The sequence below is a fragment of the Cuculus canorus genome, chromosome 24 (assembly GCF_017976375.1).
Source record: "Cuculus canorus isolate bCucCan1 chromosome 24, bCucCan1.pri, whole genome shotgun sequence".
NCBI lineage: Eukaryota > Metazoa > Chordata > Aves > Cuculiformes > Cuculidae > Cuculus > Cuculus canorus.
Window position 1 is genome coordinate 6,422,630 of NC_071424.1, and position 16,588 is coordinate 6,439,217.

General features: G+C 54.6%; 1 protein-coding gene across 3 annotated transcripts in view; it reads right to left on the reverse strand.

Moving 5' to 3' along the window:
• The window catches only part of PPFIA4 (PTPRF interacting protein alpha 4), a 74,125-nt gene that overhangs the window by 37,722 nt on the left and 19,815 nt on the right, over positions 1-16,588 (reverse strand). For all 3 annotated transcript variants that reach the window (XM_054087334.1, XM_054087333.1, XM_054087332.1), the window contains exon 2: positions 2,390-3,187. In XM_054087334.1, coding sequence (XP_053943309.1) covers positions 2,390-2,626 — 237 coding nt within the window. In that variant the 5' untranslated portion in view covers positions 2,627-3,187. The remainder of the gene's footprint in view (positions 1-2,389; positions 3,188-16,588) is intronic.

The window sequence follows — 16,588 nt, forward strand, 5'->3', positions numbered from 1 at the left end:
CCCCCGGCACATGGGCGGTGGTGGTGGCCCTGCCTGCACCCAGCACTTGGGAAACCTCAGCACATCCCTGAGGACAGGGAGTAATTGGGGTCTTGGGACATAAGAAGCTCGACAGGAGCCGGCAATGTGCGCTCGCAGCCCAGAAACCAACCGTGTCCTGGGCTGCACCAAAAGCAGCGTGGCCAGCAGGGCAAGGGAGGGGATTCTGCCCCTCTGCTCTGCTCCCATGGGACCCCACCTGGAGTCCTGTGTCCAGTTCTGGAATCACCAACATAAGAAAGAGATGGGACTGTTGAAATGGGTCCAGAGGAGACCATGGAGATGACCCAAGGGCTGGAGCACCTCCTGTATGAGGACAGGCTGAGAGAGTTGGGGTTGTTCAGCCTGGAGAAGAGAAGGCTCTGGGGAGAACTTAGAGCAGCTTCCAGAACTGAAAGGGGCTCCAGGAAAACTGGGGAGGGGCTTTTTGCAAGAGCATGTACTGGTAGGACAAAGGGGAATGGCTTTAAATTGGAAGGAGGAAGATTTAGACTTGGCATAAGGAAGAAATTCTTCCTGATGAGGGTGGGGAGGCCCTGGCCCGGGTTGCCCAGAGCAGTGGGGGCTGCCCCATCCCTGGAGGGGTTCCAGGCCAGGTTGGATGGGGCTTGGAGCCCCTGATCCAGTGGGAGGTGTCCCTGCCCATGGCAGGGGTGGAACTGGATGGGTTTTGAGGTCCCTTCCATTCTACAATTCTTTGATTCTATGACAATTCATCCCCAGGGACCTCAGGAGCTCCCAGGGAAGCACCGTTGGGTTTTTTGCTCTCAGAAGCCTGGGCAGAGACAGGACCAGCCAGCTCTGTGCACGAGGACATGTCTGTCTTCCTCCTGAACTGCTTTCCCCCTTCCAGAGTAGAGGAGGGATGCCAAGAGCTGGCTGGCCACCAGCCCTAGTTCTATCCTGGCTTGAGCCACCAGTTTTGATCCATTGATTACTTTCCATCTCCCTAGGGTGCCTCAAACCTCAGCACCCAGGCAAGGGCACTGCAAGTTCTCAGCACCAGCACAGTCAGAGCAGACAGAGATGTTCGAAACTTCCTGCTTCCTCCAGCTGCCGGGCTTCTTCCCACATGAACACCTACAACGGAGCAGTGCAGAAGCCCCCCAGATCCTGCTTCCCCCAGGTGTGGGTCCTGGGATAGCGCCTGTTGCCGCAAAGACCCCACAGGGAAGGTGGGCAGCTCACACCCACCCCGTGCAGCCCTGCAAGGCTGATCCACCCCACTCATATCCCACCCGAGCATCTTTGCTTGTGGCGGCCAAGCTGACATCCAGGTCTCCAGAGCACCTGGAGTGGTTCAAGCAGGTGAAGGAGTGAGAGCAGAACAACACCAGAAACCTCAGCATAGTCACGGCAAGTCCTAGTTCCCCCATGCCCTGAGCTGTTCCCTTAGCACAGACCCCTGGCAGCCTCCCTGCCCACTGGCCTTCCGCTCCAGCTCAGGGAATAAATGGGCCCACTGCAATGTCCAGTGCCCACTCTGCACCCAGTGTCCCCTCTCAGGACTAAGCTCGAGACAGAGAAAGTCCCGTCACCCCACCAGGTTGGTGGAAAGGAGCTCCTCCGGCAAGGGAAGGGTCTGGGAGCAGGGGCTTCCCTACAGGGAAAGAAACTTTGTTAAAGTCCCCATCTAGGGACTCTGTAAGTGCCAGCGTGGCCTCAGGAAACTGAGGACTTCCCAACGTCCCAAGAAGCTGGCTGGAAGGTAGCAAGCCAGCTTCAACACCCAAAAGATGCCATCTGCTCCCCAAGCGCTGTTCGGTGCCAATGGGTGAACGCAGGCTCTGTCTCTGCCTCGCTGTCGCCCTGGTGTGTCCTCAGGAAGATTGTGCCCCTTCTCCATACCCGTTCCCCTGTGCAACAGCAGGGACTGCAGTCCTGCACCTCCCTGCATGGACTCACAGACCACTGAGGGTAGGACGAGAGAGAATGGCCTCAAGTTGCTCCAGGACAGGTTCAGATTGGGCATCAGGAAAAATTTCTTCACCAAAAGGGTTCTTGGACACTGGCAGAGGCTGCCCAGGGAGGTGGTGGAATCCCCATCCCTGGAGGTTTAAAAGATGGGTGGATGAAGTGGTGGACAGGTACAGTTGGATTCGATCTTCTCAAGGGTCTTTTCCAACCAAATGATTCCTTGATTCTATGAGAAGGGGAGACATCCATGGTTACAAGGCCTGGGAGAACCTACATGTTTCATTGGGCTGAGGTGCAACACCGCTGGCAGCATCACCACTATCACACCAGGCTGACCTTCCTAAAGGCAGGAGCTAAAAATCACATCCAAGCAGCCAATCATCCTCATACGCCTCAATGAAGGCTCCTGCTCATCCCAAGGCCAGATCCTTACCTGTGGGAGGGCTGAGTTGAGTTGCCGCTGGAGCTGGTCACGCTCCCGTAGGGTCTCCTGCAAGCGGCTCTGGGTGACAGAGAGTGTCTCCCGGGTCTCCCGCAGGGTGTCCAGCAGCTTGTCCCTCTCATCCAGCATGTTCACCATCAGCTGCTCGAAGTCGGCATCCGTCTCGGAGCCCTGGGGGGGACCCAGAGGGTCCCCCTCGCTGATGGTGGGCATCACTTCGCACATCATGGCGAGGATCAACAGGCACGTAAGGGTCCTGGAGGTGCCGGGTGGGGCAGGCAGTGGGTGCTGTTGAGCTGCGGGGCCCTGATCACATTGCTATGGGCTCAGCGGAGCCAGCACAGGAGGAGACAATGGGGTGGGGAAGTTGTGGGGGGGATCTCCCATCCCTTCTTCTTGAGTGCTAAACAGAAGCTGGCATTGCTTTGGCAGGGACAGAGGGGCGTCCTTGGCACCAACAAGGCCCTCACAGTCTTAAATCCCCGTCTTGGCTGCTTGTCACTGCCAGGGTCCCTTGTGTCACCTCTCCGATCTTTCAGAGGGGCTGGAGCATCAACAAGCCATGGGGATGTTCAGAGGGGGACAAAGCAGCACTCGAGGATTCATCCTGATGGGGAGCCCAAGCCAGCAGCAGCACACGGAGGGTCCGGGGGATATTTGGGCTGCCCAGGCATGCTGAGAGTCCCGTGATTGTCGGCTGTTCTCCACAAGGCTGGACGAGATGCTCACTGCTGGTACACGAAGGTGTCTCTGTTTGGCACCACAGATCTTCAGACACACGGTGGTTTCCTAGAGAAGAGAGGAAAGTGATCAGATCTCTCCTGCTGCTCCTAAAATGCTCATGGCACCTGCCCAGCACCCTTTGTCCCACGTGAAACCCTGGAGGGCTGTAAAAGGTGGGCTCAGCCCCCCAGGAATGGTCTGTGTCAGGCTGCCCCACCCTGCACACATGCGGTCACTACTCTGCATCCAGGATGGCACTAAGGTGCAGCGAGCAGCAGCCCCAGGAGCCCCACATCCCATAATTGTCTTTGGCATTCACACAGGCCAGGACCCTGTCCTCTCACTGGAGTGCCTCGTGGCCCAGGGACCCCATGGCTCAAGTGTCCTCCAGCAGCACAAACTCTCTGCTTAAAACCAGACCCAGATCCAGGTTTGGCCCAAACCTGACAGGAAGTCACAGCAACAAATCGTAGAATCATAGAAACATGGAACGGTTTGGGTTGGAAGAGAAATCCAGTTCCATGTTCCAAAGCCCACACAGTTCCACCCCCTGCCATGGGCAGGGACACCTCCAAGCCCCATCCAACCTGGCCTTGAACACCTCCAGGGATGGGGCAGCCACCACTGCTCTGGGCAACCTGGGCCAGGGTCTCCCCACCCTCACAGAAAACATTTCTCCCTAAGGTCTCATCTCAGTTTTCCTCTCTTTCAGCTGAAAACCGTTCCCCCTTGTCCTCTCTCTGCACTCCCTGATCAAGACCCCCTCCCCAGCTCTCCTGGAGCCCCTTTTGAGTACTGGGAGGCCGAGTTGAACATCACATTAATGCTGATCTCTCCCTGCAGCATTAACGGGGATGGGTCACGCAGGACTGGCTGCTCTGCGTGTTAACTGAACTGCAGCACATCCTCTGTCGGGGAAACCTCTTCACAGGGGATGGAGGCAGCAGCATCCCCGAATCACTGCCCAAGCACAAGCACCATTCCCCAGCCGGTGTCAGAGATGAGAATCTGGAGGGCAGAGGCACAGCTGCCAGTTTGGGCAGCAGGTGGGATCTGGGCTGGATTAAAGCACGGCTCAAATGGACACCTGGACACAGGGATGGTGCTGGTATCTGCAGCCTCACCTCCACTTCTGCAGCCCAAACCCAACTGGATGAGAGACTGCGATATCCTCCAGGAGTGGCTGAGGAGCCTGGAGTTGTTTGGCCTGGAGAAAAGGAGACTGAGAGGAGACCTCATCACTATCTACAACAGCCTGAATGGAGATTGTAGCAAGGTGGCTGTTGATTTCTTCTCCCAAGTGACAGGTGATAGGATGAGAGGCAATGGCCTCAGGCTGCACCAGGGCAGGTTCAGACTGGACATCAGGAAAAATGTCTTCATCAACAGGGTTTTCGGACACTGGCAGAGGCTGCCCAGGGAGGTGGTGGAGTCCCTGTCCCTGGAGGGGTTTAAAAGATGGGTGGATGAGGTGCTCAGGGATGTGGTTCAGTAGTAGACAGGTACGGTTGGACTTGATGATCTCAAAGTCCTTTTCCAACCAAACGATTCTATGAGTCCATAAGTTGCCAGACAGGGTTTTCCACTAACACAGTCCTCTGGGTGAACTTCAGCCACCACAGATGTACAGGGGTCCCCAGCAGTGAGGCTTGGTGTCACCCTGAGGACCTGCCCACCATGGATTGCCATCTCTGCCAGGGTTTGTCCACAAGGAGACCTCCATGCAAGGTCCGCTCGTCTAACACTGGTTATGGGATGTTCTCCCTGAACTTAGTGAAGTTTTAAATCTTTTCAACAGATGAAATGCCTAAGGCTAGGTCTGAAAATCCCTGCATCACTCCATTTTCAAGCCAAAATACGCACATGGACTAGAAAGACCCGCATGCACTCATGGGCTGGATCAGCCTGTTCTGCCCCTTTGCACGGCAATAAAAGCTTGTGTCTCAAACAGCTCAGCAGCACAGTAAGGCACATCTACTTGTTCAAAGCCATCATCGTAAGGAGATGCTTTTGTGCGCTCAGATGCACAGACACACACCACCAGGGCCGGGGCAACCGTAGCTCTGCTCTTGAGATGACATTGGCTCCTCAGCTGATGGGAAGTTTGACATAGAAACCCTCTAAAAATAGAGAAGCTCTGGCAAAAGCAGCAGACCCTCGATGTGCATCCAGTGCCTTGTGCTGGAAGCTGCCTCCCACACGCTGGGGATGTGGGACAGGGCATCCCACAGGTGTCTGTCCCACCTTTACCTCCTGGGTAGATTGAATTTGTGTTCCTCAAGTGGAATAAAAGCTGTTATTTGAACAGCTATATAACAGCATATAACATATTTGTTATATGAACGGGCATGTAACACCGTTCTGAACCTTCAAGGCTTGGTCATGCTCCTTCCTTGCCACTGGGACATGGATGACGGGATAACGGTGACTGACATCCTGTCCTCAGAGCATCCCTGCAAAAAGATGGCAGAGTGAGGGACCACTCCGTCCTCCTCTCTCCTTGGGCTGAGTTGGACATGAGCCTCCTCCCCATAATTAAGCAGGTAAAGTGTTTTCTAGTCCTCCTTCCGATAATTAGCAGACCCAGGCGTACCCATAGATGAGCACAGCCTCACTGCCCGCCTCCCTGGAGGGTAGAAGCCCTGGGCTCTAGGGGGAAGAGCAGACACCAGCCTTAGCCCAGGGCTGAGCCCTAGTAATTTGGGTGCAAAACCCAAAAGAGGTGACTTTCATGCCTTATCTTACTTCTCTGCCTCTGTGGGATGAGCATGGGAAACGTGTGTCTGTGCTGCCAAAGCCAGACGGCCCCACAAGAACAATGTGAATGGCAAAACCAGCCACGTCCCCATCTCAGCTCCGGTGAGGAACTGAACGAATTAGCAGGTGAGTTAAGAGACATCAATCAAAGCAGGGAGGGAAGAGCCCTGCAGGCACTCAGGGAGGGGAAATGCTGCAGGGAATGGCCAGGACATAAATCTGACGGGAGCAATAATGGGATGGAAATTTATCCCGGCTGCAAAGGAGAGACTCGCTTCCCCCAAGGAGGCTCTGCAGACGCCAGTCCTAGCGGGGCTGTGGTGGCTCCCCACACCCCGTGGAGGTGATCCAAGGGGTCAGACCCACACGGCGCGGGAGGAGGCACAGGTTTACCCCATGCATCACCCAAACGATAATTTTCTTTTTGCTTCCCCCATGTTTGGGCTCGTGCATGCATGGTTGGAGCAGTCCGGGTAAACCCATGCACTGCTTCACTTCACTGCAAGCTACTCCTTTACACAGTTGCATCCTGTTTCTGTGCTAGGGGAGGAAGGCTGGGGGTGAGAAGCACAACCTGGACTCCTCAGCCTGGAGAAGGTGATAATAGGATCACGGGGACCTTGCATGGCACTGCTGCTGGTCCAGGACAGAGTCAGCCCATCTCACTGGTCCCTGAAATCATCTGTGCGCTGCCCTCCTGAGCATGTTGAGCAAAGATGCAATACAGCATAGAACTGTCTGTCTTGGACAAGGCAACACTGAGTGTCTCAAAGCTCTTCCAACCATGCGTTGGGTTCACAATCCCCCCTCGCATCCCAGATGTGGAGAACACACACTGTAGCATCAGGTAAGGAGATCTGCTGCAATCCTCTGCAGCTGGAGCAACACTACAAGCAGCAATGAGACTTCCTATCACCACAATGAGCAGCCAAAGCCTCCCTTGTTCGGGACTGAAGCCGCCAGGAAGGTGGTGGGCAGCTGGCCCTGGGCTTCCAGGGCTCTGCGCAATCCCCATGACACCACTGCATCCCTCTGCCAGAGGATCGCTGGCAGGTAAATCCAGGCTGATGCTCTGCCACCTTGCAATGTGGCTCTGGAAACAATTCAGCCACGGATGCCCATCTCCTGCCTGAAACCAGGGCAGACCCCAAGAGTGGAAAAGTCCTCACACTGTGGAGTCACTGGTCACATCCATAACTGTTACGGACAGGCACTGAGCTGCTTTCATTGTCCCTGTCTGCAAAACCACAGCAACAGCAAACCCACAAGCTCCAGGAGCAGCCCAGCTCATGGGCAGGACCGTGATCTGGGGTCAGGGTGGTTGCAAAGGTGGTATTTTTGATGCCAAATGAGGAAGCCAGGAGCCGGCTTCGTTTGCTACCTGCTGTCGTCAAGCCCTTTAGAGCAGGACGCGTGCTTGGTGAGCACCAGGCACGGGGGAGCGTGCAGGGCTCTGTGCACACCCAGGGACCTTGGAAGTGTTCAAGGCCAGGTCAGATGGGGCTTGAGCAGCCTGGTCCTGTGGGAGGTGTCCCTGCCCATAGCAGGGGGTAGAACTGGATGGGCTTTGAGGTTCCTTCCAACCCAAATAATCCCATGATGCCATGAAATCCATGTTTCTTCTGCTCTCCAGGCATGGCCAGGAGCTAACAGAGTATATAACTCATGTGCCTGACTGTGCCTCTCTCTTTCAGTGTTTCTTAACACACATTAAGAGCATTGATCCAGCAGGAGGTGTCCCTGCCCATGGCAGGGGGTGGAACTGGGTGAACTTTAAGGTCTCTTCCAAGCCAAACCATTCTGTGACACACACACATGCAGCAACCTCACGCATGCAGGGATGTGCACTGGTGCAGGGATGTGCACTGGTGCAGGGATGTGCACGCAACAGAAAAACACACCCACGTGCAGGAAGCTCCAGCTCCCTGTGACATGAGCATCCCTTCATTTCTGTGCCACCCCAAAGCTTGGGATTTTCTTCACTCCTCAAAAGCAACCAAATATCACCCACTGCCACACACGTCTCCCCAAGGCGCCCAGCTGGCGAGTGCAGACCCAAGATCCATCCCTGCAGCATTTCTTAAGCAGACCCGCACACCCATGCAGTCACTTTTAAGGATCTTCGGGATGTCCGTGTGAAGGACGGCTTGAATGCATCCCACGCTTTGCCGGTGACTTCAGCAGCAGCGAGGGCAGATCAAATCACCCCTTCAGCACTGGGTGTCAGAGGGGGCTGAGCCTGCCCGCAGTTAGAAGCAGAACGTTAGCCGTGACTCCCAACCTTTCAACTGGATCTGGTAAAATTACGGAAATGCCGCTGCCGGGTTTTAGAGGGCCTGAAATGATGGGATATTCATTGGGTAGAGGAGAGAGGATGTGAGGAGACAGCTGGTGAGCTGCGAAAACAGGCAGTGCACAGCTCTAGCCCTTTGCTGGGTATTTTTAGTCCCACAGGGCTGCCAGGCACAGACTTGCTGGGAGCAGGTTTGTTGCCAGTGAAAACGTGCTTGCTTTACTATCCCTTCCCCCTCGCCAGCCAAAATGATGCTTTCCCCTCTCTTTGGGATGGAAAACAGCACTGTCATGCGCTGCGTGCTTGGAAAGTCCAGTTTGCAATGGTGCTGCCCAGTTGTGGAGCAATCAATGGAGAACAGAGCAGGGTCAATTGCCCTTGGGTCAATTATTTGCACGGTGTGACTCTGTAGGGAGCCAAGCTGCCTCCAGGATGCTCGGTTTGTGGTGCAGAGCACAGCAAGCACCCAGCACCCAGGGAGCACCCTGGCTTTCCCATTTCCCCCAGGGTGAGAAGCACACGCAGCGTTTATCCACACACGAACCCTCCCAAGTGCACCAAGGCAGAGACAGTCTGGTGGTTTTCCACTGAGCAGCTTCCCTCTCATCTCAGCCCTGACAAGAGAAAGAAAAAAAACCTCCCCAGCTCTGTCAGCAAGATCATCGCCCCAGCAGGCAGCTGGGAAAGAGGGCTTAATGCACACCTCGGAGGCAACAAGCTCGCAGAGATTGATCATCCCATAAAAATGTCAGTTTGATCCTTTCTGCTCCTAGAAAATCCTCATCAGCTGCCCAACCTGGCCGCAAAAGAGCAGCGTGGCCAAGGCAGCCAAGCCCAGACCAGTGGCCGTGGCTCGCAGCTCAGTGGCACGAGGATGGGTTCTACTCCGTGGAACCACAGAGGATGGGGTCCCAGCATCGCAAGCTGACCCCTTCCCAGTCAGACTTGGAAGGAAGAAGGAAAGTGGTGCCCTTTTCACAGAATCATAGAATCCCTATGCTGGAAAAGATCTTTGAGATCACCAAGTCCAGCCATACCCGCACACTACTAAATCAACTCCCTGAGCACCTCATCCACCCATCTTTTAAGCCCCTCCAGGGATGAGGACTCCACCATCTCCCTGCGCAGCCTCTGCCAGTGCCTGAGAACCCCTTCCATGAAGAAGTTTTTCCTAATGTCCAATCTGAACCTGCCCTGATGCTACTTCAGGCCATTCCCTCTCGTCCCATCACCTGCTACTTGGGAGAAGAGATCAACACTCACCTCTCTACAACGTCCTTTCCAGGAGCTGCAGAGAGTGATGAGGTCTCCCCTCAGCCTCCTCTTCTCCAGGCTAAACAACCCCAGGTCCCTCAGCTGCTCCTTGTAAGACTTGTTCTCCAGCCCCTTCACCAGCTCCTCTGGACACCCTCCAGGACCTCAATGTCTTTCTTGTAGAATGGTATGGGTTGGAAAGGACCTCAAAGGTCATCCAGCTTCAACCCCCTGCCATGGGCAGGGACACCTCCCATAGGATCAGGTTTTCCCTTGCAGCATTCACTTTTTCCTTGTGACGCTGTGTTAAACGGGATTGCACAGACAGGCTGCAAAAGGTGGCACCCTCACATTTCTAGCAAGCTCATCCCTGTTGCTGTTTCCGCAGGTGGACCCATGTCCCAGCAGAAGTCCTTCCCACCCTTGCTGAAGTCGGACACTGCTCTGGAGCATCCAGGACAAGTGCAGTCTGCGTTCCCCCCCATGTGCTACATGGAAGGTTGGCCTTGACCCCCTGAGCCGTGGGACGGGTGGCAGAGCAGGAACATCCTCAACACCTTCATCAACCCACAGAGCCCGCTTTCTGTTTTATCCTCAGAGTGAGACATGGTGATTAAAGGCTGAGAAAATTGAGATTGTTCCTGCGCACAAGACAATGATGCTGAAGTGCCCCGGCTCAGCAGTGGGAATTGCTGTTTGAAGCACAGAGTCTGGAATGGAACTCTTCACCCACAGCAGGTCCCTCAGACGCTTTTGCCACACGCTTGTGCAGGCCACAGCCTGAGATGTCACCTCCCAAGGCATTTCTGCCCTGAGACCCCAGGAGAGCTGCTGCTGGTGCCACAGCACCCAGATGCAGTTCATCTGCATCACAGACAGCCAGTTGAGATCCACATGCGCCAGTAGCTCTTTGCATTCCTCTCTACAGCCCCATAGGTCCCTCCTCATCCTTCCTTTCCTCAGCCCACCCCTATGCTTGGTCACAGGTCCTGTCTATATGCTCCACAGTTTTCTTAGTTTTACAAGCCTGCACCTGAGCCATCCCCTGAACAACCTCAAACACCGCAGCTTCTCCATCCAAGGCGACCCACAAGGAAAAAGCTGCATTTCAATACAAAAAAACAATCAGCAGATACAGACTCATCCCAGCATCTCTCCCAAGCCCTCATATTTACTCCTGGGATGCATGGTGGCCTCTGGAGACCTCCAGCCCCCTGAGAAGTCCAAGGAAGAGCTAATTTACCATGGGGTCCATACGCTGATGGTGATCCACATTCCATTAGGAGCGCTGCCGACGGCAGGGGACCGCACAGATGGTACCCGGCTGCTGCCAGGGACAGCCCGTGGCCAGGATACCCAGGGATAATAAGGGAAATGAAGCATTCTGGCTAGAAATAAGGTGCCAGGTTTTAGCAGCAAAGGATTGGATTCACATGCTGAAGAGGATGGATTCGTAGAGGGAGTTGCCGCTGTGAAGACTGGCACTATGGATGTGATAGAGACCTAAGAAGAGATGTGGCAGTGCCTCCTCTCCCATCCAAGCCCATGAAGTCAGCTGGGGTCCCCCCACCTGCAGCAACAGCTCCTCAGGGGACAATGCCCAGTGTGTCACAGAATCACAGAATGGCTTGAGTTGGAAGGGACCTTAAAGATCATCTAATTCCAAACCCCCTGCCATGAGCAGGGACACCTCCCACTGGAGCAGGGCGCTCAAAGCCCCATCCAACGTGGCCTTGAACACCTCCAGGCGTGAAGCAGCCACCACTTCTCTGGGCAACCTGGGCCAGGGCCTCACCACCCTCATCATGAAAAAATTCCTCCTCACGCCTAGTCTAAATCTTACCCTCTCCAGTTTAAAGCCATTGCCCCTAGTCTTGTCACTCCATGCCTTTGTAAAAAGTCCCTTCCCAGCTTTCCTTTAGCCCCCTTCAGGTACTGGAAGGTCACTATAAGGTTTCCTCTGAGCCTTCTCTTGTCCAGGCTGAACAATACCAACTCTCTCAGCCTGTCCTCATATTGGAGGTTCTCCAGCCCTCAGTTCATCCTTGTAGCCTCCTCTGGACCCGTTCCAACGGTTCCATGTCCTTCTTAAGCTGAGGATTCCAAAACTGGGCACAGGATTCCAGATGGGGTCTCACAAGAGCAGAGCAGAATCACAGAATGTCCTGAGTTGGAAGGGACCCCCTAAGGATCATCGAGTCCATGTGTCCACCCCCCACCCCTGCATAAGACAATCCCAACATTCACACCGTGGGGCTGAGGGTGTTGACCAAATGCTTCTGCAATATTGTCAGGCTTGGCACCGTGACTGCTCCCTGGGGAGCTGTGCCAGTGCTCCACCACCCTCTGGGTGAAGAAACATCTCCTAATGTCCAGTCTAACATTCCTGGCACATCTTCCTGCCATTCCCTCAAGTCCTCAGGTCCCTTGCTGAAGAAGCAACCCTGGCAAAATCGGACATTTGGGCAGTGTCTCCAGACTTTAGACCTGTCTCAAAGGTGGCAAGGAAGCATCTACTCCCAATATCTTACCTTAATGGGCACATTTCTGCCCCAAAGGCTAGCTCTGAAAACCAGAAAGTGGTTCCTGTCCTCAGCCCTTGCTCGCTCCAAGCCGCTAAGCCAGAGGAGAAACCAGAAGGAAAAATGTCCAGATCTGGCAGTTTCTTTGCAGGGAGAAGTAAGTGTTCGTATTCATCCGATATTTATAGTTCCCAGTGGGAGGGGAGGCATTACACACAACTTCCAGTGGTATTTTCAGAAAGCCACCTGCTCCTTTGCCATTGTGCAGAAACACAATTGTTCTGCAACAAAACGCTCATCAGACCACGAGCAGAAATCCCCGCTGGGTCCTCGGGCACAGAATGAGGTGCGCAGTGCGGAGGGTGGTGAACATCCCTGACGGAGGTGGTACCTACACTCTGATCACAAGATCGCGTTACCGCTTGGATATCAGTATGTATCGGTCACATTATTGTTCCTGACTCAGTTTCCCTGTATCTAACAGCATGCTGACTTGGATCAGCCATGGTGTGTCCAGCAAGAGCAGAGAGGGGATCGTCCCCCTGCTCTCGGCCCTGGTGAGGGCACACCTTGAATCCTGGGTTCAGTTTTGGGCCCCTCACTACAAGAAGGACATTGAGCGACTGGAGCACATCCAGAGAAGGGAACAGAGCTGGGGAAGGGGTTGGAGAGCAAGGGTTATGAGGGAGCTGAAGGATCTAGGGCTGTTTAGCCTGGAGAAGAGGAGGTTGAGAGGAGACCTCATTGCTCTTTGTAGCTCCTGGAAAGGAGGTTGTAGCGAGGTGGGTGCTGGGCTTTTCTCCCAAGTGACAAGCAATGGAACGAGAAGAAATGGTCTCAAGTTGCACCAGGGGAGGTTTGGGTTGGATAATGGGGAAAATTTCTTCACTGACAGAGTGGTGAAACCCTGGCAGCCTCTGCCAGGGTAGTGCGGGAGTCTCCATTCCTGGAAAGGCTGTGTGGCCGTGGCTCTTGGGGACATGGTTTAGTGGGCACGGAGGGGTTGGGCCGACAATTGGACTGGATGAGCTTGGAGGTCTTTTCCAATGATTCTATGGTTCTATTCAAAATGGGCTACGTGTCCTCAGCTGACCCCAGAGAAAGGTGCAATGTCAATTTATTGCAAGGAAGAATATGCCACGGGAAGGGACTGCCGGGGTAGGGACACACCAATGCGCAAACTTCCTGTCTTTACACTTCGGGGTGAGATGACAGACAGGAATAAGCCTTGGAGGGGCTCCAAACTGGATGATCCCTCTGACAAGTGGGATCCCAAAGCCCAGCCAAGAGACTCGGTAAACCCAGACTCACCTTCAGACTTCATCTCTAGGTTTGCAAGAGTCGGAAACACGACTGAGGGGAGAGATGATGGGTCTGAGGTTCCTGCTAAACTCAGGAGGACCCCAGAGTGGCCAGGAGCTCACATGGGTGCCCAGTGAGCGTGCTGGTGACGCAAGGGTGTACAGTCACCATCACAAGCCCACAGGCTGGGTTTCCTCCTGCTGCAGACCTGCTCCAGCAGGCAGGTTACCTAAAGCCATTAGAAACTCAAACCCGATCCCCCAAATCTTTTGTCACCACAATCCCACTCCAGTCACCTGCACCGATAATGTTTTGGAGAAGCATCATCACTCAGATGAGCGGCAGCATCACTCAAACAATGGGACTGGTGGCACCGCTGGAGAAACACACGTTCCTTCAATAGGTGAGAGACTGGGAAACCACTTTGTGCCGTGAGCAGGACTCCCTGGAAGGGAGGAGAAGGATTATCCTGATGCACAACATCAAGCTCGCATCCCTCTTCCCGGATGCGATTTCCACTCAGATCTATCTATAGGGACAAGGAGGGCATTAACAGCAACCGACTCAATGCAAAAAAGCCACAAGGCTGGTTACAACCATTTCCTTTCACAGTCACTGGTCTGCTTGCTGTCCTTCTGTGCGCATGGGGCTCTTCCGTCCGTTTCTCCTACACCTTTGCAACCAAACCCTACGTGCTCTGCTCCAGCAGGACAAAGCCTTGGACTCCTGCTTCATTCAAGGTGAGTTTAAACAAGCAGCAGAGGGAAACGCAATCACCACGGTCATCCTAGAAGCAGCATGTTGAGGTGAACCAGCTCCCAGATGAATCCACAAGTGAAGGTGAGGCTTCACCTGGCAGTTGGGCTGGTTTCCAGGTGGATGCAGCTTCTTTGAGAGGGAATAAGGCACGGGGAAGCAGTCTACAACCACAGGGAGAAAATCCTGTCCTCATCACAGAGGAGGCATCACTGCAAAACTCCCCTCACCTCTGGGAAAGAGAGACTTTGTGCCTCAGTTTCCCCACTAGCAGGGTGTAACTACAACCGTTGCCGAGACTTGAAGGGCTGGCTGGCTGGTGATTTTCCATGATTTCACTTTAGGTTTTGCCACGGGTACATCCCTCCCGCCCCCCTCGACACTTCTGACGACGAGTTATTTCATCTGGGAGCCTGACGCCCCGGAGCTGGGAGCCCTCCTCCTTGCTGCCAAACCAGCCCCTGCCCTGTTTTAGTCACACACCGCAAGCACTTGCTGGTGCTAATTTATTCAGCGTTGGGGAAGAGTCACCAGCACGAAGGGGGCTGCTGAAATCTGTGCCGCGGGGGCACCCGAGCCCCATGAAAAGCTGCAGAGGTGCCCTTCACCCACCTGGCCGTTGGTACCCTTGCTACAGGCTGCAACGTGGGCTTCTGCACCCAACCTGTGGCAAACGGGAGGCTCCTGCTTGTAAAGAAACCTCATGGCAAACACCACGTGCATCCTAATGCAGTGGCCACTGACCCTAAGCAGCATGCATGTCCCATCTGCCCAAGATCCAGGTTTTCCACCATGTTCCCCAGCTCACTGGTGGCTCTTCCACATCTAAGAGCATCATCTGCACCCTGAGCACGGACCTCCATGCAACGAGCCTCAGCAATAACGGTGAGGACAGCTCTGCAACGCCCACAGGATAAAAGCTCCAGACATAGAATCATAGAATGGTTTGGGTTGGAAGGGACCTCAAAGCCCATCCAGTTCCACCCCCTGCCATGGGCAGGGACACCTCCCACTGGATCAGGGGCTCCAAGCCCCATCCAACCTGGCCTGGAACCCCTCCAGGGATGGGGCAGCCACCACTGCTCTGGGCAGCCTGGGCCAGAGCCTCACCACCCTCACAGGAAAGCATTTCCTCCTAAGATCTCATCTCAGACTCCTCTACTTCAGCTCAAAGCCATTCCCTCTCACCCTGTCCCTGCACTCCCTGATCAAAAGCCTCTTCCCAGCTTTCCTGCAGTCCCTTTCAGTACTAGAAGCTGCTTTAAGGTCTACCTAGAGCCTTCTTTTCTCCAGGCTGAAGAAGCACAACTCTCTCAGCCTGTCATCGTATGGGAGGTGCTCCAGCCCTCGGATCATCTCCATGGCCTCCCCTGGACTCAAGATACACACCCCATGCACGTCCATCCCTCCTGGGACAGACAAGTGGATGAGATCTCAGAGCTGTGGTTGCTCAACTCTGTGTAGGGCAAGGCAGGATCGCAGGATTAAATCCCCACCTGACTGAAAACTCCCAAGACCCCTCGTGCTACCGTTAACCACGACCTTCCCTGGCCAAGTTGTGGTCCTTTGATATCATGGCCATTCCCCTATGCGGTTTGGAAGGGGTGGATGAAGCCAGCAGAGGACCACAGAGGGCAGGACTGGTCCTAGTAAGGAGCAGGAAGAGATGGAGACAAACTGCAGCCCAGGCTGGAATAACCCTGCTGTCGCTCCCATGGAGCCCGTGCCTGCCAGTGCGTGGCAGCTGGGTGTCACCTCCTGCCGTCTCATCCCTCCGGTTCACGGCAAATGACAGGACACTGCACGGCCATGGCAGAAGCAGCTGCGTGGGAACATCTGAGGACAGCAACATTTAAAAGCAGTCGGGGGCACGGCGCAGACACCGAGCTCTGTCTGATTCTGTCTAAGCCACATCGAGCAAGTCCACAGCTTCAACCCACGCTCTTAATGATGCAAAGTTAGCCCACAGACGGAGCTCGCCCGGCTCGCAGCCTCCAGCCACAGCAGCAGGAAAGTGCCAAGTGCCTCAGCCCAACAGCACTGCAGGAAGGCTTCTGCTGCTCCTGTCTGGCATTTTAAGCTTTGTTTATTGGAAGAAGGTGTTTTTAGTGGCCAATCTGCCCCTGCATGTCCCCAAACATCAACATGAGCCAGCAGTGACCCAGGTGGCCAAGAAGGCCAACAGCACCTGGCTCGGATCAGCCACGGTGTGGCCAGCAGGAGTACGGAAGGGATTATCCCCTGCACACGGAACTGTTAGGCCTCACCTCGAATCCTGGGTTTAGTTTGGGCCCCTCAGTGCAAGAAAGACCTTGAGGGGCTGAAGCGTGTCCACGGAAGGGAACAGAGCTGGGGAAGGGGCTTGAGAACAAGGGTCATGGAGCTGCTGAGGGACCTGGAGTTGTTTAGCCTGGAGAAGTGAAGGCTGACGGGAGACCTCATCACTGTCTGCAGCTCCTGGAAAGGAGGTTGTGGTGAGGCGGATGTTGAGCTCTTCAATCGAATGACAGGTGATAGGATGAGAGGAAATGGCCTCAACTTGTGCCAGAGGAGGTTTGGGTTGGATATTGGGAAAATTCCCTT